The sequence below is a fragment of the Loxodonta africana genome, chromosome 1 (assembly GCF_030014295.1).
Source record: "Loxodonta africana isolate mLoxAfr1 chromosome 1, mLoxAfr1.hap2, whole genome shotgun sequence".
Classification (NCBI taxonomy): Eukaryota; Metazoa; Chordata; class Mammalia; order Proboscidea; family Elephantidae; genus Loxodonta; species Loxodonta africana.
In genome coordinates, this window is record NC_087342.1 from 10,583,108 (window position 1) to 10,604,936 (window position 21,829).

Below are 21,829 nucleotides of genomic sequence, written 5' to 3' on the forward strand. Positions count from 1 at the left end.
AGATAGGGAAATCATAAAAATAAATCGAGATAAAAAAACACTCAAAACGGAAACAGTAATGTTATTATGTAAAAGAAGACAACATTAAAACAATAAAGACCAAAACCAAACCCAGTGCCGTCAAGTCGATTCCGACTCATAGTGACACTATGAAACAGAGCAGAACTGCCCCGTAGAGTTTCCAAGGAGCGCCTGGCAGATTCAAACTGCCGACCCTTTGGTTAGCAGCTGTAGCACTTAACCACTATGCAACCAGGGTTTCCAAAACAATAAAGAGGGACTAAAAAATATAGTCATAGATCTTTCATACGGAAAGGAAGACAAGGCAATATAAAGAAATAGAAGTTAGGTTTAAACTTAGAAAAATAGGAGTAAATAATAAGGTAACCACAGAGAAGACTAAGTATCCTACTCATCAAAACAAAATACAAGAAAAAAATAGAGACTCAGCAGAAACAAAATCAACAATGAATAAGAGGGAAAGACAATATATAAACTACGCAGCACAAAAAACTAAGTGGGAAAAAGAAACTGTCAACAACACACAAAAAAAGACATCAAAATGACACCATTCACTCATACCTATCCATAATTACGCTGAAGGTAAATGGACTAAACACACCAATAAACAGACAGAGAGTGGCAAAATGGATTAAAAAACATGATCCATCTATATGCTGCCTACAAGAGACACACCTTAGACTTAGAGACACAAACTAAAACTCAAAGGATGGAAAAAAATATATCAAGCAAACAACAATCAAAAAAGAGCAGGAGAAGCAGTATTAATTTCCAACAAATGAGACTTTAAAGTTAAATCCATCACAAAGGATAAGGAACGACACTATATAATGATTAAAGGGACAATATACCAGGAGGATATAACCCAAAACAAAAAAACCCACTGCATATTAAATATTTATGCACACAAATGACAGGGCTGCAAGATACATAAAACTAACTCTAACAGCACTGAAAAGTGAGATAGACAGCTCCACAATTATAGTTGGAGACTTCAACAGGCCACCTTCGGTGAAGGCCAGGACGTCCACAAAGAAGCTCAATAAAAACACAGAAGATCCAAATGCCACCATCAACTAACTTGACCTCCTAGACATATACAGAACACCCCACCCAACAGCAGCCAAGTATACTTTCTTTTCAAATGCACATGGACCATTCTCTGGAATAGACCACATATTAGGTCATACAGCAAGCCTTAGCAGAATCCAAAATATTGAAATATTACAAAGCATCTTCTCTGACCATAAGGCCATAAAAGTAGAAATCAGTAACAGAAAAAGCAAGGAGAAGAAATCAAACACTTGGAACTAACCAATCAATACCCTGCTCAAAAAAAAACTGGGTTATAGCAGATGTGAAGGACAAAATAAATTCATAGAATCCACGGAGAATGAAAACACTTCCCATCAGAACCTCTGGAACACAATGAAAGCAGCACCCAGAGGTCAATTTATATCAATAAATGCACACACACAAAAAGAAAGGGCCAAAATCAAAGAATCATCCCTACAACTTGAACACAGAGAAGAGAGCAACAAGAGAAACCCTCAGGCACCAGAAGAAACCAAATAATAAAAATTAGACCAGAACAAAATGAAATAGAAAAAAGAAAAACGATTGAAAGAGTTAAGAAGACCAAGAGCTCGTTCTCTGAAAAAATTAACAAATTTGATAAACCATTGGCCAAACTGACAAAAGAAAAACAGGAGAGGAAGCAAAAAACACAAATAAGAAATGAGATGGGTGATATTACAACAGACCCAACTGAAATTAAAAGAATCATATCAGATTACTACGAAAAACTGTACTCTATAACAAATTTGAAAACCTAGAAGAAATGGATGCATTACTAGGAACACAATACCTACCTAAACTAACACAAACAGAGGTAGAACAACTAAGTAGACCCATAAAAAAAGAAGAGATTGAAAAGGTAATCAAAGAACTGCCAACAAAAAAAAGCCCTGGCCCAGGCAGCTTCCCTGGAGAGTTCTACCAAACTTTCAGAGAAGAGTTAACACCACTAGTACTAAAGATATTTCAGAGCATAGAAAAGGAAGGAATACTCTCAAACTCATTCTATGAAGCCAGCATATCCCTGATACCAAAACCAGGTAGAGACTCCACAAAAAAAAAAAAAAAATTACACACCTATATCCCTCATAAACTTAGACGCAAATATCCCCAACAAAATTCTAGCCAAGAGAATTCAACAACATATCAGAAAAAAAAAATTCACCATGACCAGTGGGATTCATATCAGATATGTAGGGATGGTTCAACATCAGAAAAACAATTAATGTAATCCATCATATAAATAAAACAAAAGACAAGAACCACATGATTTTATCAACTGATGCAGAAAAGGCATTTGACAAAGCTCAACACCCATTCATGACAAAAACTCTCAGCAAAATAGGAATAGAAGGAAAAGTCCTGAACATAATAATGGGCATTTATACAAAGCCAACAGCCAACATCATCCTAAATGGAGAGAGTCTGAAATCATTCCCCTTGAGATCGGGAACCAGACAAAGATGCCCTTTATCACCACTCTTATTCAACATTGTGTTGAAGGTCCTAGCCAGAGCACCCAGATTGGTAAGGAAGAAGGAGAAGTATCTCTATTTGCAGATGACATGATCTTATACACAGAAAACTCTAGAGAATCCTCAAGAAAACTACAGAAACTAATACGTCAGCAGAGTATTGGGAAACAAGATAAACATACAAAAGTCAATAGGATTCCTCTATACCAACAAAAACAACATCGAGGAGGAAATCACCAAATCAATATCATTTACAGTAGCCCCCAAGAAGATAAAACACTTAGGAATAAATCTTACCAGAGATGTAAAAGACTGTCATACAAAGAAAACTACAAGACACTACCACAAGAAACCAAGAGACCTACAGCCCATTGCCCATTGAAACCTACATAAGTGGAAAAACATACCTTGCTTGTGGATAGGAAGACTTAACATTGTAAAAACGTCTATTCTACCAAAAGCAATATACAGATACAATGCAATTCCAATTCAAATCCCAACAACATTTTTTAATGAGATGGAGAAACGAATCACCAACTTCATATGGAAGGGAAAGAGGTCCCAGGTAAGTAAAGCATTACTGAAAAAGAACAAAGTGGGAGGCCTCACTCTACCTGATTTTAAGAACCTATTATACCACCACAGTAGTCAAAACAGCCTGGCACTGGTACAACACAGATACATAGACCAATGGAACAGAACTGAGAATCCAGGCATAAATCCATCCACATATGAGCAGCCAATATCTAACAAAGGCCCAAAGTCAGTTAAATGGGGAAAAGATAGTCTGTTTAACAAATGGTGCTGGCATAACTGGATATCCATCTGCAAAAAAATGAAACAAGACCCACACCTCACTCCATGCACAAAAACAAACTCAAAATGGACCAAAGACCTAAACATAAAATCTAAACAATAAAGATCATGGAAGAAAAAACAGGGACAACACTAGGAGCCCTAATACATGGCATAAACAGTATACAAAATATTACTAACAATGCAGAAGAGAAACTAGATAACTGGGAGCTCCTAAAAATCAAACACCTATGCTCATCTAAAGACTTCACCAAAAGAGTAAAAAGACTACCTACAGACTGGGAAAAAGTTTGCAGCTGTGCCATTTCCGATCAGCATCTGATCTATAAAATCTTCATGATACTCCAAAAACTCAACTACAAAAAGACAAATAACCCAATTAAAAAACGGGCAAAGGATATGAACAGGCACTTCACTAAAGAAGACATTCAGGTAGCTAACAGATACATGAGGAAATGCTCGAGACCACTAGCCATTACAGAAATGCAAATCAAAATGACAATGAGATTCCATCTCACTCCAAAAAGGCTGAGGTTAATCCAAAAAACACAAAATAAATGCTGGAGAGGTTGTGGGGAGACTGGAATACTTATACACTGCCGGTGGGAATGTGGAAACCCTGGTGGTGTAGTGGTTAAGTGCTAAGGCTGCTAACCTAAACGTCGGCAGTTCAAATCCGCCAGGCACCCCTTGGAAACTCTATGGGGCAGTCCTACTCTGTCCTATAGGGTCGCTATGAGTCGGAATCAAACCTGACTGTAATGGGTTTCAGGTGGGAATGTTAAGATGGTACAACCACTTTGGAAATCGATTTGGCACTTCCTTAAAAAACTAGAAACAGAATTACCATACAATCCAGCAATCCCACTCCTTGGAACATATCCTAGAGAATTAAGAGCCTTTACACAAACAGATATATGCACACCCATGTTCATTACAGCGCTGTTTACAATAGCAAAAAGATGGAAGCAACCAAGGTGCCCATCAACGGATGAATGGATAAATAAATTATGGTATATTCACAATGGAATAATACGCATCGATAAAGAACAAGGATGAATCCATGAAACATTTCATAACATGGAGGAATCTGGAAGGCATCATGCAGAGTGAAATCAGTCAACTGCAAAGGGACACATAGTGTAAAAGACCACTATTATAGTAACTGAAGAAACAGTTTAAACAAAGAAGAAAATATTCTTTGATGGTTAGGAGAGGGGGGAGAGGGGTTTTCACTAAAAAAAAATTAGATAGTAGATAATAATTATTTAACGTGAAGGGAAAGACAACACACAATACCGGCGAGGTCGGCACAACTGGACTAAACTAAAAGCAAAGAAGTTTCCTGAATAATCTGAATGCTTCGAAGGCCAGCGTAGCAGGAGCAGGGGTTTGGGGACCATGGTTGCAGGTGACATCTAAGTCAACTGGCATAATAAAATCTATTAAGAACACATTCTGCATCCCACTTTGGAGAGTGGCTTCTGGGGTCTTAAACGCTAGCAAGCAGCCATCTAAGATGCATCAATGGGTCTCAACCAACCTGAAGCAAAGGAGAATGAAGAACACCAAGGACACAAGGTAATTACGAGCCCAAAAGACAGGTAACCCAGGAAGGACCACATAAACCAGAGGCTGCATTGGCTTGAGACCAGCAGAGCTAAATGGTGCCCGGCTACAACGAATGACTGCCCTGACAGGGAACACAACAGAATGCCCCTGAGAGAGCAGGAAAGCAGTAGGATGCAGACCCCAAATTCTCATAAAGAGATCAGACTTAGTGGTCTGAGACTAGAAGGACCCCAGAAGTCATGGTCCCCAAACAGGAGCCATTTCCAAAGCCAACTCTTCAGACAGGGATTGGACTGGACTATGGAATAGAAAATGACACTGGTGAAGAATGAGCTTCTTGGATCAAGAAAACACACGAGACTATGTGGGCATCTCCTGTCTGGAGGGGAAATGAGCCAGCAGAAGGGGTCAGAAGCTGGCCAAATGGACATTAAAAAATAGAGCGGAGGGAAGGAGTATAGCAATTAGGAGTATGTAGCAAGGTGTATATGAAGTTTTTGTGTGAGAGACTGACTTGATTTGTAAACTTTCACTTAAAGCACAATAAAAATTTTTTTTAAAAGATGAAACAACATATTGCTTTGGGAAAGTATGCTGTAAAAGATCTCTTTAAGTTTTTAAAAGCAAAGTAGTCATTTTGATGTCTAAAGAAAGTGTGCCTGACCCAACCAGTATCTTTTCAATCACCTCGTACACACGCGAAGCTGGACAATGAAAAACAAAGACAGAAGAACTGACGCATTCAAACCATAGTGTTGGCAAAGAATGCTGAATATACCGTGAACAATCAGGAGAATGAAAAAATCAGCCTTGATCTTAGAAGTGAGGATGGAAAGACTTCTGCTCACTTTGGCCGCATCATCAGGAAAGACCAACGGCTAGAAAAGGACATCGTGTTTGGCAGAGGGTCGGCAAAAACAAGTGAAACCCTCGATGAGATGGACTGATAAAACAGCCACAAGAACGGACGCAAACACCGACGACTGTGGAGATGGCCCAGGGAGGGTGACGTTCTGTTCTCTTATGCATAAAACCACTATTGAGTCACAACGACATGTGCCAAGCACCACTCTAGGCACTTAAATGAGTAAAACAAAGACAAAAAACAATGCCCTTTTAAAACTTAGATTCTACCTACCTCCTCTCTATCATTTTGAAGTTGTAAATGACTTCATTTTACTTGGCTCCACAATCAACACCCACGGAAGCAGCAGCCAAGAAACCCAATGATGCGTTGCACTGGGCAAATCTGCTGCAAAAGACCTCTTTAAGGTGTTGAAGAGCAAAGATGTCACCTTAAGGACTAAGGTGCGCCTGACCCAACCGTGGGTGTTTTCAATCACCTCATATGCATGTGAAAGCTGGATAATGAATAAGACAGAAGAATTGATGTCTTTGAATTACGGTGTTGGGGAAGAATACTGAATATACTCCCAGAAGAATGAACAAATCTGTCTTGGAAGAAGTACAGACAGAATGCTCCTTAGAAGGGAGGATGGTAAGACTTTATCTCCTATACTTTAGACATGTTATCAGGAGGGACCAGTCCCTGGAAAAGGACATCATGCTCGGTAGAGTAGAGGGTCAATGAAAAAGGGCAAGACCCTCAGTGAGATGGACTGACACAGTGAATGAAACAATGGGCTCTAGCGTTATGACGATTGTGAGGACGCAGGACTGGGCAGTGTCTCTTTCTATTGTACACAGGGTTGCTGTGAGTCAGAACCGACTCGAGGGCACCTAACAACAGCAACAATTTCTTTACCATATGAACACTGATATGGTGAAGGTACTCGTGTTTCAATGGTAAAATTTACACCTTCCCACGTGAGAGACCGTGTTTGACTCCCAACCAGTGTACATCACACACAGCCACCACCCTTCCGTCACTGGAGGACTGTGCCTTTCCATGATGCTGAATAGGCTTCAGCGGAGCTTCTGGGCTAAGACAAACTAGGAAGAAAGGCCTGGCAACCTACATCTGAAAATCAGCCAATGAAAATCCTACAGATCACAACAGTCCATTGTGCATGGGGTTACCGCGAGTCAGGAGCCAAATCAACAGTGGCTCGCAACAACAACTGACATGGCACATTTTCAGCTTCAAAAAGAAAAGCCAAAAAAAGAAAAAATCGTAAGCCTATCGAAACACTTTGGTAATCTCTCCGTTGTGAGAAAAGGGCTGATATTTTCATACTTCCTGTTTTCCACAATTAATATATTTATTGCTATATGCCGAGTACTGTTCTGAGAACCACGGGGAGAATACAGCTCCTACCCTTAAACAACTGACAAACTAGTAAGCCTGTTCATATTAAAAATCAAAGGAACCTACTTTTTTCCCGAAATTCCACCTATTTCATCATCTTGGATTTAGCAATTACACTTTTACGAATTTAATCTATAGATGTGTTGACATGTATAAAATTCCATGTTCCGTGTTACTCACTGCTGCATTCCATGAAAGTAAAAGCCTGGAAACAACAAGTTAAATAAGTGAGTATGTTCATACAAAAGAATACTATTAAACTAATTTTTTTAAAAAGGAGAAAAAAGTATGTTTCATGAATTGATATGGAACAACCTCCAATATACATTAAGTGGGGGAAAAATCAAAATGTGTACATAAAGTATGCCACCTATTTTTCGAAATGGAGAAAAACATATATATTACCTTATTTTCCTATAATACAAAGAATACCATGGAAGGATATACAAAATATTGGAATGCTAGCTATCTCTAAGAAAGAGAACTGCAAAGGAGGAGCAGGAGAAAGGCTTCACCGAATACCTTCTCAAGTCTGAATCACGTTGAGTATATTTTTTTAATTTAAAGTAAAATGTGTAAATGAAATAAGCATGTAACTGTCTAGCACACAACATCCAACCAGTATCACTATGATTATTATTACTTTTTATAACACAGATGTAATACACAGGTTCCCCCCCTATCCGAAAGCACGGCATTCCTATGAAATCCTCCATAAGCCAAAAAGACATAAAATAAAGAAGCGATTACGTTAATTTGTATGAGAAAAACTTTGAGCATTCCCAGACCCAAAAATAACCTACCAAGCCATACCATTAACACACAAAACGCTTACGAGCTCTCTCATGCTTTTCTAATACCTCAGGACATATCTCGCTCACAGATGAACAAAATAAATCAAGACAAAGCACAGATGCTCAGAGACACAGTTCACAGCTACAGCGGCTCGATGCTGAGATGCCGAGTGTGGTTCCCGGGGAAGGAGCTTGGCGACACCAAGTTCTCAGCTTGGGCTGCGTGCTGCCTCTTCAACCACTTGCTGCAAAAACAAACACTGAACGCCTTTTTTCATAAAAGCAGAAATCCTCTTCGGGTTAACAAAAACAGGTACTAATGTAGGTCTTCCATACAAATGAAATGGCAAAAAGGGAACTTTCAAAAACTGGGGATACCGGTGTATAATTATATATTATTGTTGAATCCCTACCAATTTAAATCTTCCTCATTCACTTCCAAGTTTAAACAATATAACCCAATAAAAAATTAAACAATATACATTGTGTAAAGGGTCTGGAACTGCAGTAAAACAGCAACCGTACCTGTAATACTGTCGGTCGCTGTGGGGCGTAACTCAAGCACCTCCGACTTTTCAGGTGCCTCCCCAAACTCCGAAGTCTGCTAGTAGCAATTTACTTTACAATAACCTCAACACAAGCTAATCAGAACTAACTGATTTTACGGAATAAGGGGATGTAGAGGGTACCACATGTAGGGAAGACATATTAGCTTTCCCTGGAAAGAAATCTAGAAACATCCAGCTTTTTAGTTATATTAGCCAATTAAGCCCTTAAGAATTTCTCAGACCTCCAAAAGAAGAAAAAATGGCTTGATATGACTGTCCTCTTTCTTCAGAGCAACTAATAAGATACCCACCTTTTTAATTCTCGTTACATAAGCCATAAGTATATTTAGTAAAGTTACTTTCTAAATAACTAATCATAATTCATTAAAAAGGCTTAAATGACTCCATGCAGTGCCTTCTAAGCATTCCACAAACAAAAGATATGGGCAGGCCTAAATTCAAACAGGAACTCCACAGAGAAAACCAAATCAAACCCGGTGCAGTCCACAGTTGATCCCAACTCATCGCGTCCCTACAGGACACAGCAGAACTGCCCCACAGAGTTTCCAAGGAGAGAATGGCAGACTTAAACTACCAACCTTTTTGGTTAGCAACCAAGCTTTCAACCACTCCACCGCCAGGGCTCCACTCCACATATACCACAGAAGAAAAAATTAAGACAACAAAGCTTAAATCAGATGAAACTCTGTTGCTAAGTAATACAAACTGTAGAGGGACAATGGAAGAAAAGAGCCAGAAACAATACCCTGGGCTACCATACCACCAGCTTCAGTACCTTTACCTGGATCACTGAATCCAACTAAAGGTTGGCCAACCCCATTGAGATGACTCAGTTCTCTTCCACATCACTTTAGCCCTTTGCTGTCAAGTGGATTCTAACTCATAGTGACCCTATAGGACAGAGCAGAACTGCCCCCACAGGGTTACCAAGAAGCACCTGGTGGATTTCAACTGCGACCTTTTGGTGAGCAGCCAAACTCTTAACCACTACGCCAGCAGGGTGATGACAAATTAGAGAATGTTTAATGTAGCAACATGTTATTGCAGAACCCCAGGTCTTCAGGAGAGACTTTTCCTGCCTCCTATCTCGTCAAAGGAGAGTAAAGCTGGTATAATTTAACCTCCTCTAGGTCGACATCTGAACAATTACCACAGTGATTTCCCCTGGAGCTGTGTGACCCTAAACAAAGTAACCCCAAAGTGCTTGTTTTCCTGAATTGTCTGTCTATTCTTTCCGGCATGTGTGATGCTCAACATTATCCATGCCCGTCCATTCCATTCTAACTTGTAGCACTTAACGGGGAAAACAAAAAGACAACTGAATATATAGAACTCTGTGTAAAATAAAAAATAAAAACCTTGTATTATTAAAGGCCTCTATTAAAAGCTTAAAGCACCAACCTACAAAAAAACTATGTTCCATTTGTTGATTTCCGCTGCTCAGGAGCTTCTTCTGGCTTACTTCCAGATGTTCAACTACCAACCAATTCCGAAAAGGTGAGGTTGAAAATAACCCAATTCCGTAATGACGCATAGCTGTTATTCTTTAAAAAAAGAAAAACTGAAAGCTCACAGTTCCAGGCATAGTCAATGCCCAATATATACTTAGTTAATTGGTTGCATAATCAAAAAAATACTTGAATGAAGTCTGCTATCAAATACTAAAAGAACTCACGAAAATACAGAGAGTGGAGGGAAGGAGTGTGCTGTCTCACTGAGGGAGAACAACTACGAGTACATAGCAAGGTGTTCATAAATTTTTGTATGAGAGACTGACTTGATTTGTAAACTTTCACTTAAAGCCCAATAAAAATCTAAAAAAAAAAAGGGCTAAAACACTTTATAAAATAAATAATAATCCTTAACAATGGCTAATTTGGAGGATCATATTCTAATGTTACTTGGGTTCAGAAATGTACAAGATTTACTTATGAACAGTCAGCACTATTCAATAGAAAGGGTGCTCTGACTAAACATGAAATCAAAAATCCCATGTATTACTTATCTTTCTTCTTATTCTGGCGTAAGCCTCAACATGGACTTCTTAAGGAGTTTTCCCTGAAATCCTGAAAGAATTTAGTATTTTTTCAATATAATTACAAATGGCTAAATACTGTACTAACAGGCACGCCTGGAGCTAATTCTGAAAGAAGTATTAACAATGAAAGGCTTGCAGAGTCAAAAACACCACAGCACTGTCCAAAGCCCTATACCGCTAAATTATCAATGCAAGACTATCCTAAAAGCAAAAGGCACTTTAGCATATTTCCAAAATTCAAGTGTTAAATTAACCACAACCTATTCTCTGTAACATATACCATAAACAGCAAGACCTCTGGAATCAGAATGCCTGGGTTTAAATACTAGCAGAGTTGCTAGGAAATCTTGGATAAGTTGTTTCACCTCTCTGAATCTCATTTATCTCATCCATAAACTCGGCGTATTAGTATTAGCTTATTTGCTGCACAGGTTAAGTATTTTTCTGATTTTCAGAAAGAGTTTACCTGTGTTTTATTGACTACGCAAAGGAACCCTGGTGGTGCAGTGTTTAAGAGCTCGGATGCTAACCAAAAGGTAGTCAGTTTGAATCCACCAGCCGCTCCTTGGAAATTGATGGGGCAGTTCTACTCTGTCCTATAGGGTAGCTGTGAGTCAGAACTGACTTGACGGGAACGAGTTCGCTTTTGGTTTTTTGTTTTTTTTTATTGACTATGCAAAGGCATTCAACTGTGTGGATCATAATAAATTATGGATAACATTACAAAGAATGGGAATTTCAGAATATTTAATTGGGCTCATGTGGAACCTGTGCATCGACCAAGAGGCAGTCATTCAAACGTAACAAGGGGATATTGTGTGGTTTAAAATCAGGAAAGGTGTGCATCAGGGTTGTCTCCTTATTCAAACTGTATGCTGAGCAAACAATCCAAAAAGCTGGACTATATGAAGAAGAGCACAGCATCAGGATTGGAGTAAGTCAGCCTTCAGTATTACACTTCAACATTAAAAAAAACAAAAATCCTTACAACTGGAACAATAAGCAGCATCGTGATAAATGGAGAGAATACTGACGTTGTCAAGGATTTAATTTTATTTCGACTCACAATCAACGCCCGTGGAAGCAGCAATCAAGAAATCAAATGATGTACTGCACTGAGCAAATTTACTACAAAAGACCACGTTCACGGATTAGAAAGCACAGATGTCACCTTGCGGACTAAAGCGCGACTGACCCAAACCATGGTATTTTCAATCATGTCATACACATGCAAAAGCTGACCAATGAATATGAAAGATCAAAGAAAAACTGATACACTTAATTATGGTTTTGGCAAAGAATACTAAAAAAAAAAAACCCAAACCCATTGCCACTGAGTTGATTCCGACTGACAGCGACCCTACAGGACACAGGAGAACTGCCCCATAGAGTTTCCAGGAGCACCTGGTGGATTCAAACTACCGACCTTTTAGTTAGCAGCTATAGCTCCTGACCACTACGCGACCAGAATACTGAATATACCACGGACTGCCAGAAGAACAAACAAATCTGTCTTGGAAGACGTACAGCCAGAATGCTTCTTAGAAGCAAGGATGGGAGGACTTCGTCTCACTTACTTTGGACACGTTAACAGCAGGGACTAGTCCCTGGAGAAGAACATCACGCTCTGTAGAGATTCAAAAGAAAAGAGGAAGACTCTCAACGAGATGGACAGACACAGTGGCTGCAGTAATGATCTTAAACACAGCAATGACTGTGAGGATCGCGCAGGATCGGGCAGTGTTTCCTTCTGTTGTACCCGGGGTCACTGTGAGTCGGAACCCACCTGACAGCACCTAACGACAACTTCATAGCGGTGTTGTGAATGATTAAAATGAGATATGCTGTGTAAAGAATTTGGCAGAGTGAACTACTGTTAGATGCTGTCAACTCAATTTCAACTCATGCAATTCCGTATGTGCAGAGTAGAACTGTAATCCACAGGGTTCCGCAGGCCTGTCTTCCAATGCACCTCCGGATGGGTTGGAATGGCCAACGTTTCAGCTAGTAGCCAAGCACGTGACTGTTTATGCTACCCAAGAACTTCTGTATTAATCGTATACCAAAAAAAAACTCGCTGCCGCTGAGCAGATTACAGCTCACGGCAACCCTGTAGTACAGGGTAGACCTGCCCCACAGCATTTCAAAGGCTGCAGTCTTTGCAGACGCAGACGGCCACATCTTTCTCTCGTGGAGTGGCTGGTACGTTCAAATCACCGACCCTGCAGTTAGCAGCTGAGTGCTTAACCATTATACCACCAGGCTCCTTATTTACTGTATGAGTCCTTATATTTAGAGGCCTTTCTATAAGGGAGATTCAAGTGCAAGGTATAGACAGTATTACTTATTGCTACTTTCTATGAAAGTGATTTATTTATTTTTAGCTTCCTAAATGGAGGACTGAGCCATGATACACTTAATGGTAATGAAAAGACTAAAGTTTTTACTATGTAAAAATGTAATATGACTATTTTGTGACAATCCTGTTAATATTTTCACCTGCCTACCACCTTTCTTGTTTTAGTGCAAGCCTATTCAATACTGGACCTGTGAGTTCATTTAAATCATACAATCAACTAAAAAACAAGTTTCTAGAAAAATGAAGAATATTTCTTATCTTGTTCCTACTTCCTCAAAATTATATTTATTTTTATCACTTGGCTGATATAAAAGGACGATCAAAAATTAACATCTTCAAACCATCATGGTAAGAAAACATGCTAAGGGTTCAGATTTCTGCCTCTGTTGGCCGTGGTCCCCTGGAGACAAAATGAAAAGTTGGTTTCGGAGAATTAATTTCAAGGAAAACAAAACATCACTGCCTCCACATGATGAAAGCAAAATGCTAAGAAAACTACTCAGTACAAAAATATAAGATTCGGCCATTTACAGAACTGTAACTTGCATATCCACTGAAAGGACTTTATCCCCGAAATATAAGCCAAAGTGGGAAGGGGGACTGTAAACTGAGAGCCAGCACCTACAAAGCTGTGTCTTTGTATCTTGTACCCAACCAAGCGTATTACAGACACTAGCACATGTTAGAATACTAATTTACTGGACGTCCATCATGGGCTGGTATTAATTCATTTAATAAAAACTAGAATAAAATCTCAGTAATAAAAAGAAGAGCCCTTTAATCAATTTAACGGTAGGAAACCTTTGGGAAAACAACTGTCCTCCTCTAGCTCTATTGCCAGTTTTTCCTTCCTGTACTATTCGCGCAAGTTTTTATATAAATATACATTACTACATCACATTCAACCATTTTCCAAGACAATCCGTATGATCAAGAAACCTAACCCAAGACAGAAACAAAGACTGCAACTTCTACTTTAAAAACAGTGAAACCATGAAAATATTTTTTATTCTTGAAATCATAGAAGATTCCCCTCTCCATCCAAAAAAAAAAAAATCAGCTAGAAAATAATGTTAAACACTGCAACAAATCCATTTACTCACAGTGGTTATGTCAAACAGTACCTGGGGAAGCAGGTTGGTCCTGTTAGTGCCAGCAGATACTCCTGTCACAGTCACGTGCTCTGCCCCTTCATTCTCCATTGTAGGGTGGAGCATCCCCAGAGGCACCAGTCTCACATCCTGCCTATCCCCATCTCTGTCTCACACAAGCCCATTGAGTCTTATTAAAAAGTATGGAACTCTAGCTCTTAACCACTACGTCACCAGAATATTGACTATACTAGGGTCAGCAAATAACATGTTTCACTGCCTTCTCTGTACATAATGTACACACAAAAATAGAGCTTCTCCAGTCTCAGAATCTGTCCCTGGCACTTAAAAAACTCTGGCTTCCCTAGCCTTGTTGTTTCTCCAAAATTGTACCCAACACCTGCAACTCAAGTCTGGTACAAGGGACAGACAGTACAGGGTGCAAACCCTGATTTTCAACTGAACTATGACAGGGAAATGAGAAAATGTCATTTCATTTACCAAATGCAGTTCTCCATCAGCCATAAACTGATCTGCGAATCTCTGAGTTCTCTTGAAGTTCTTCCTTAGTGCCCATGCCTTGTGGTCGTTTCACAATCAGTATTTTACAGATACATGCGACAAGAGAGGATTCAACGCTGATATGAATGCTATACTGTTTTAATAACTCTAGATGAGTTTGGTTGGAAAAGACATGAAAACTTGATTAAAATAAGGCTTTGGAATTCAGTCTCACACACGAGCTCTCATCCACGTTAACGTGGAAAATCAAGAAAGTGGCTAAGTTTAATAACCTTTAAGAGTCGCGAAGAGGATAAACTTCTCTAGGAAACAGAGGAACTCTAAGTCGCTTCTTGCTCTTTGGTTTTAATCACACTAATTAATAATGCAGAATGTTACACAACTACTATTTATTATTCTCTTCATTAAGAAAAGGTTTGATCTAAAAAAAAGGTTACAAGAGCAAACACCTTAAGTGACACTCACTGACTTATTTTCCTCTTTCCAAGTCTTAGATTAAACCTAGACAATTAGCTAAATTTTCTCCAATGGTATGCCAAAGGGGTTTACTAGTAATATTTTAACCTAAACTGCCATACACAGTCCCTTACAGTTCTCTATTGTGAGTAAAATAGGTGATTCTGAGGAACTAACTGTAAGTATACTAACATTTCTTTAATAACACCTGAACCAGGATGTAAATAAAAAAAGAAACACTGGTTTCACCAAAGTAAAAAAATAAATTCAAATATACTGATTTAAACCTGGGATAAAGTCCTCAACAAAAAACAAGGCAAAATACGTGTTACAGAATCAACTCATAATTTCTGCTGGAGCCTTCATAAATCAAGTAAAGGCTAATATGATTACTATTCTAACTATTATTTTAAATGCAAGGCTTACCTAAAAATAATCATTAAGAAAAACAAGTTTTAAGCATGTCCCAAAGATTAAATTAAAGGACATATCAAATACCTAAAAATTTTAAGTCACCGTTTAATCAAAAAAATATTCTCACTGTCTTCAATTAAACTACCACTAAACTACTACAACTAGGTTTCAAGTGTGTAACTTTTGAATTACTCTAAAAGTTGTTTTCTATTTTAGGGTTTCAAAGGAAAGCATTTAAATAAAAACCTTTAGTTTTACTGCTCCCAAATATAAATCCAACATTTTTAGGCATAGGAAATTTAGAAACTTCAATTAATAGTCTGGGAAGTTAAATATCACTGCCAGTAACTACTGTCTGCTGAAGTTCAAGAGAACCTATTGTATATTAAATAACAAAATGTGAACTCATCTACCCTCTCGTCTCAGCACCTTCTCAACTTTCCCGTTACAATTAACAATATAACTCAGCGTTCAAGTCTTCCAGACCAATAACATCAGAGTTTATTTTTAACTCCTGAGTCCTTCACAAATATCCCCTTTCAATCCATCCCAAAATCCTGCCAGTTCTTCACTCACAGTCTCTTAAATCTGTTTTCATCCCATTTTCACGTTTTATGTTATTCCGTCATCATTCACATCACACCCTGACAGAACCCAAACCAAACCCGTCACACTGAAGTTAATTCTGACTCGCAGCGACCCTACATAGGACAGAGTACAACTGCCCTGTAAGGTTTCTTACCCTGTGAAGTTTATAGGGTCTCTATAAGGCGGAATCGACTCAACGGCACTGGGTTTTGTTTTATTTTTTGTAAAGTTTCCAAGGAGTGGCTGGTAGATTCGAACTGCTGACCTTTTGGTTAGTGCCCGAGCTCTTAACCGCTGCGCCACCATACCCTAACATCTCCCTAAAACAACAGCTCTAATGTCTCTCTACTCTAACCAATCAACTCAGCTGCCCAAATCATCTTCGAGTATCTTGTACGGCAACCTACAGTGACCCCCAATCATCTCCTGAACCTCTACTAAACTCTTACAGGTCCCCTCTGCCGTCCACCAGCTAGCCTTCCTATATTTCTCAACTTCCAGCGCTTCCTATTTTCTTACTTAAAAAAACATACTTAGTCCTCTTTAATTCAGATTTGCCAACTTCCTTGCTGTCTCCCATACAAAAATCACCGCCTGAGCCTCGGTCCATTCCTTCCACCTAGAATCCCTCAGGCTTCGCTATCAATTCAAGTTACTGCCTCCTTTAACACCAGTCTTCAAAAGCACCTTCCACAGGATGTCTTCCCTCTCCAACCCATCAGCCTCACCCCTCAACTCTTTGTCCCTCAGAACAAAGGATGGGACTTATCTTTTATCATCTTGCAGTCATCACGCTATTGTTTTCATCTTCTTTCTCAGAAGCTCTTGAGTCTAAGGACCACAATGTCTTACGTATCTCTCTTTTGAGCAGAAGTTCCTTAGAACGCTAGCACTCAGAAAATGCTTAACTCCTCTTTCTTCTAAAATGTCCTTAGAGTCAAAGTTATCAAAAACACATAATTAGCATTAAACTCCTAATTTTTAAATGTTTAGTTGACCTATACAATAACAGAAAATCACACTCTTTACATACTTTATAAAAGCTACTCCATCCTCAGTCAACATCACAATACCAAGAATTAGGAAAGCAAAGAAAATCCTGGAAACGAAACGAAAAGCCCAAAAGCTTAGCATTATAGGATATTTTATTTTGCTCTCTGAAATAAATCTAATGAGTTAATTACCTAAAATTGATCTCAAGTGATTTTTAAACTATGTTACCAAGATGTAAAACGTACAAACACTCCAGTACCACAAGAGGCTCTTAGGCAGCTATTATAAGATTTGCTTCATCATAGCTGAAAATTACGCCAGAATTTTTAAATATTCCTTTCAAATGACCCCATGAAATGCCTAGAAAGCTTGACCCTTCCCTGAAAGATGCATCAGCTTCCCTCTTCTCTACTAGTCACTGCATTCTCTATTAGCTAGTCACTAGGGGGGAAAAAAATTAACTTTCAAAAAAAATCTCCCATTCAGCTATTACCTTGGCCTACCCTGTTTCAGGCAAGTTCCAAAAGCCAACATGATTTGAAATTTTGAATTCAATTAAAAGCGATCATTTTATGTTGCTTAAGGATATAGTCAATTTCACAAGCCAGCATGTACTTTTAATATCTCACTTCTTCAGTTCCTCTAAGCAACAAAATGGTTTGCCTTTGCCCTCAGCGTATCCCTTTTGTTCAGGAATAAAGAAAACCACCTACACATGCTTATCAAATTCTGTAAGTATATTTAAATAAGTTGTCATTAGACACCATTATCAAAGATACAATAAACATCTCCACAAACTGTGATACGTTGGAACAATGTTATATTCCTTAAACCAACCACTTCAAGAACCTCAACTTTTCTGCACAAACCAGGCACGAGAGTACATACAGCCTGGCGACAACTCTGAACACAGCCCAAATATTCCTCTTATATCCAGGACCACAGCATTCTGCAAAAGTTATGATGGAAGGGCTAAATCGATAGTCTTATAACTAAGTCCGTATTATCTAAATGTGAGGAAACCACTGAAAGAGTATCTTAAATAGCCCTAAAAAGGGACCCCCTGGAACAAGTAACAAATGCAATTCAATTTTGGGAACGCGAACTTAGATAGCAATGCGTCAGTGACAGTTATTTGGCAATTCGGTTTACTACAAACCTCAGTCGAAACTGGGACCTACTTCCAAGTTGCCTTTTGATGAAACATAAATTATACAGTGGCAAACTGCGAATGTGTCAAAACGGAAAAATTAACGATAGCACATTCAACCACTTAAACAACTGAAGACAATGCGAGCAGGGGTGCTCCCATCTGTGGGCTCCCCGGGCCCCTTCCAGAGGAGGAACCAAGGCTGCCTCCAAACGTGACCGCTGGTCACTGAGTAAGTTCAGCCCGCAGGGTGGAGAACAAATACTCTGTATAGTCGCACAGGCAAGAAAAAAAAGGTTAGGAGATTGGGACTTTTAGTGTCTCCATTAAATATGCAAAACTATGATGACCCCTGAGAGCTGCGCTAACTAAAATGCGCCAAAAGACATCCACTCTGCAAATGTGCATAATGGTTTACGAATCAAGTCCTGTCCTTCTCTTTATTCAAAAGGATGAACAAGTAAACACTTTCCATCACTGTTTTAACGAGCAAACACTCAAGCACTTGGTGAAGCGGACTAACAACAGCCAAGAAAAGTATAAGCAGTGTTTCAAATCGAATGATCCAAGTAAAAAATCCCATTCTGTCATTCAAGGTTAATAAGACCGGGGGAGGGGTTTGGGAGGAGAAAAGAGGGAGCTGCCTCATCCTAGACTGAAGACAGGTTCTATCCTTTTCCATTACCAGGTTGCCTCTTACCAAGTCTAGTCCCTTAAAATCCTATTTCAAGGTTTCTTATTTTAAGGGCGACGTGGAGAAAGGGTTGTAAATTAAAATCAATACTCACTGCTAACTTTCATGCTGCCAAAAGCTGAAGGCTGCTGCACTGGCTTGCAGCTCTCCGCAAAGGAGGTGGTTCTGGGCCGCCCTGACATGATCACTCTCTTCCCGAATCACCTTTTCCTTCCTTCCTCTTGTCTTCCTATTGTTTTATGTTGGGGTGTTAGGTTAATGATAAATGCAGCATTAAGTTCTCCCCGGGAAAAAGAAAAAGACTTCGTCCTCTTGGCTTTGCACTCCTTTTATATTATTAAAAAAAAAAAAAAGATGGATTTCTCCTTCAAGACAGATCGGTATAGATATTTAACATATAGATGATTTGGGTGAAAAAAATACAATTCTTCTCCCTCCCTTTCAGGGAGGAGGCGGGGAGGAAAAAAGAAAGCTCCTAAAAAATACCTATCACGTGCAGCAGGGCAAATACTTGATTGAAAATAAGTCCTGTGAAGATTGTCTTTTCCTCGGGGATTTTTTTTCCGAGTCAATGAAGAAGGGAAGCGGCGGAAGGATCACGAGTCTCCCGCCGGCCGCGGGGGGAGGGGAGCAGGGGGAGGGGGTGGCTCGGCGAGGCCACGGGAAGCGCTGCGGCCCCGGCGGCCTGGAGACGGGCCCGGCGGCGGCGGCGGCGGCCGAGGGCGAGGCGCTCAGACGCGGGCGGCGGCGGCGGCGCTGGCGGCTCCCCTCCTCATTGCGCCAGGAGCAGCTGCAGGCGGCGGCTGGATCCAGCGGCCATGGCGGCGGCGGCGGCGGAGGCAGCTCCCTTCAGACCCCAGGCAGCGGCTCCTCGGCTGCTCCCCATACGCGGGGGACATGGGAACGCGGCCGCCGCTTCCGTCCCTCGGGGCCCCCTCCCCGTCCGCGGCCCCAGCGCGGCCGCCCTCCCGGCCCTCGCCTCGGCTCGGCGTCCGCTCAGGAAGCGTCCGCGCTGCGGCCCCAGCCCGGAGCACTGTCAGCGGCTGCGGGCCGGCTCCTCCTCGCTTCCTTCCTTCCTTCCTTCCTTTGTCACTCGGCCCGGGCTGCGGCGGCGGCGGCGGCGGCACAAGCCCGCATTCGCCCGGCTCGGGGGCTGCTCTGTGTGAGGCGAGCCGTCTGCGCAGTCGCCTAGCTCCTCGCCGCGCCCCCTCCCCCCTCCTGCTCGTCCTCCGCCTCCTTCCTCCCCCACCCAGCCTTACACCGCCCAGCGCCCCGCCGCCCGCGTAACAGGCGTCTGGGAATCGCCGGCCGAGCCCCGCGCCCGCCCCCTTCGGCTGGGGAGCCGAAGCCCGAGCGGGGCCAATCACGGGCGTCGTTTGTTTGCGGCTCCTCCCGGAAAAAGCCGATCGCCCTGAAGAGCCAATTGGAGAGTGCCGCCGGAAATCCACGCCCGAGGAGCGGAAAATGCCGAGGATAACCGAACGGGAGCAAGGGGCATTCGCCTTGTTTTGTGGCTGGCTGGAGGAGAAATTCGACAGCGGCAACAGTAGCCAATCAGAGCCGCCGTCTCTCTGGAAAAAGCATGAAGAGTTAAGGACGGTGAAACCCAGAGTTCCAGGTGAAACTGTACTGCTGAGAGCCGCGGCCGCTTTGTAATTGGCTGAAAAACTCTGCTGGGCGTGTCCTTCACTCGGTGATTGGAGGAGGAAAGGGGGCATCCGAGGAGAGTCTAACCAATCAGAACTGCTCTTCCCTAGCCGAGGTGGGGAGAAGAAGAAAGCTAAGGGAGGACGTTTATAAAGCGCCTTCTTATTGGCTTGAAGCTTTAGAGCGGAGGGAATGGGAGGGAGGCCGAAACTCGTTGCTATAGCCAATCGGCACTGACGGCTGTCCTATCGCAAGACCTAGCTGCAGTGTGATTGGCCTACAACCTACGGCGGCGGCCCCAGGCGCTAGGAGCTCGTCTGGGGTCGTGGCGGGCGGTGTCGCCTACTCGCTGGCGGCTGCTCCCAACCCGTAGGAAAGCCGCAGACAGGGAGTGCGGGCTTTCCGCGCACCCGCTTCGCGCAGCCTGTCCCAAACCCGTGGTCGGCGGAGCTGGGCTCTGCTAGTGCTTAAGCCAGCGAAGGGTCGGGGGCTCTCCGCACTCCCTGGAGGCTCTCGGCGGGGTGCGGCTAAGTCTCTGCGCCCGAGCCATCCTTCAGCCTGAGATCGCGCGTCCCGAGGACCTGCGTCTTCCCCAGCAGGCCCCAAGGGACCCCTCCGGCCGGCTGCGATTTCTCAGACACGAAAGTGGGGACAAAGCTTCCAGAAAAGCAGCGCCCCCGGGCAGCCGCGCCCCGCCCGGCCGCGGGCACCATTGACAGCGCGAGGCTGACTACGCCTCATGCGCACGGCCCAGCTGGGCCTTCTGGAAACGCCCCTAAGAAATGAGCTCATTCTGGATGCGCGCACTCCTTGGGCGCCACTGCCCGGTGCAGAAGGGGCCAAAAGCAGGTGAGGGGAAATGCCGTCAGGCCGGATATCCTGAGATCTCTAAGGAAGCGGAGTCAGCATAGCCCTGAGTGCCTTTGGGTCCTCCGGAACCAGGGTCGTCTATAAAAGCACTATTTGAGTAGATTTCACACATTGTCCAGCCTTCATTGCTCTACTGGAGAGCCAGTTTTTTTTTTTTTGGTCAGAGGACAGTGAGGTGTGGCTACATCAGGATAGCAGGGAAAGTAGAGTAGACAGTTGCCATGCTGATTATGATTCCCTGGGACCTGTAATTTCCACCTACAGGCTCACTACTTTCAAGATGCTGTCTCCAGAAAGCACATGTGAAAGTACTCATTTGATCAGACTGCCTAGCAGTTGGCTTGGAAAGTCTGATGAAGGACTTGGGATAGAACAAAGTAAGCTTTGATGGGAGACAGGAAAAGTCTAGACAAG

The 21,829-nt window shown here is 41.8% G+C and overlaps 1 protein-coding gene across 3 annotated transcripts in view; it reads right to left on the reverse strand.

Moving 5' to 3' along the window:
- The window catches only part of GSK3B (glycogen synthase kinase 3 beta), a 296,701-nt gene extending 277,124 nt beyond the window's left edge, over positions 1–19,577 (reverse strand). Inside the window, exon 1 of one of the 3 annotated variants that reach the window (XM_023551754.2) lies at positions 18,993–19,577. In XM_023551754.2, the coding sequence (XP_023407522.1) occupies positions 18,993–19,080 (88 nt within the window). In that variant the 5' untranslated portion in view covers positions 19,081–19,577. The remainder of the gene's footprint in view (positions 1–18,992) is intronic. The other 2 variants (XM_003412978.4, XM_003412977.4) reach the window with 2 other exon arrangements.
- Positions 19,578–21,829: the final 2,252 nt, after the last annotated feature.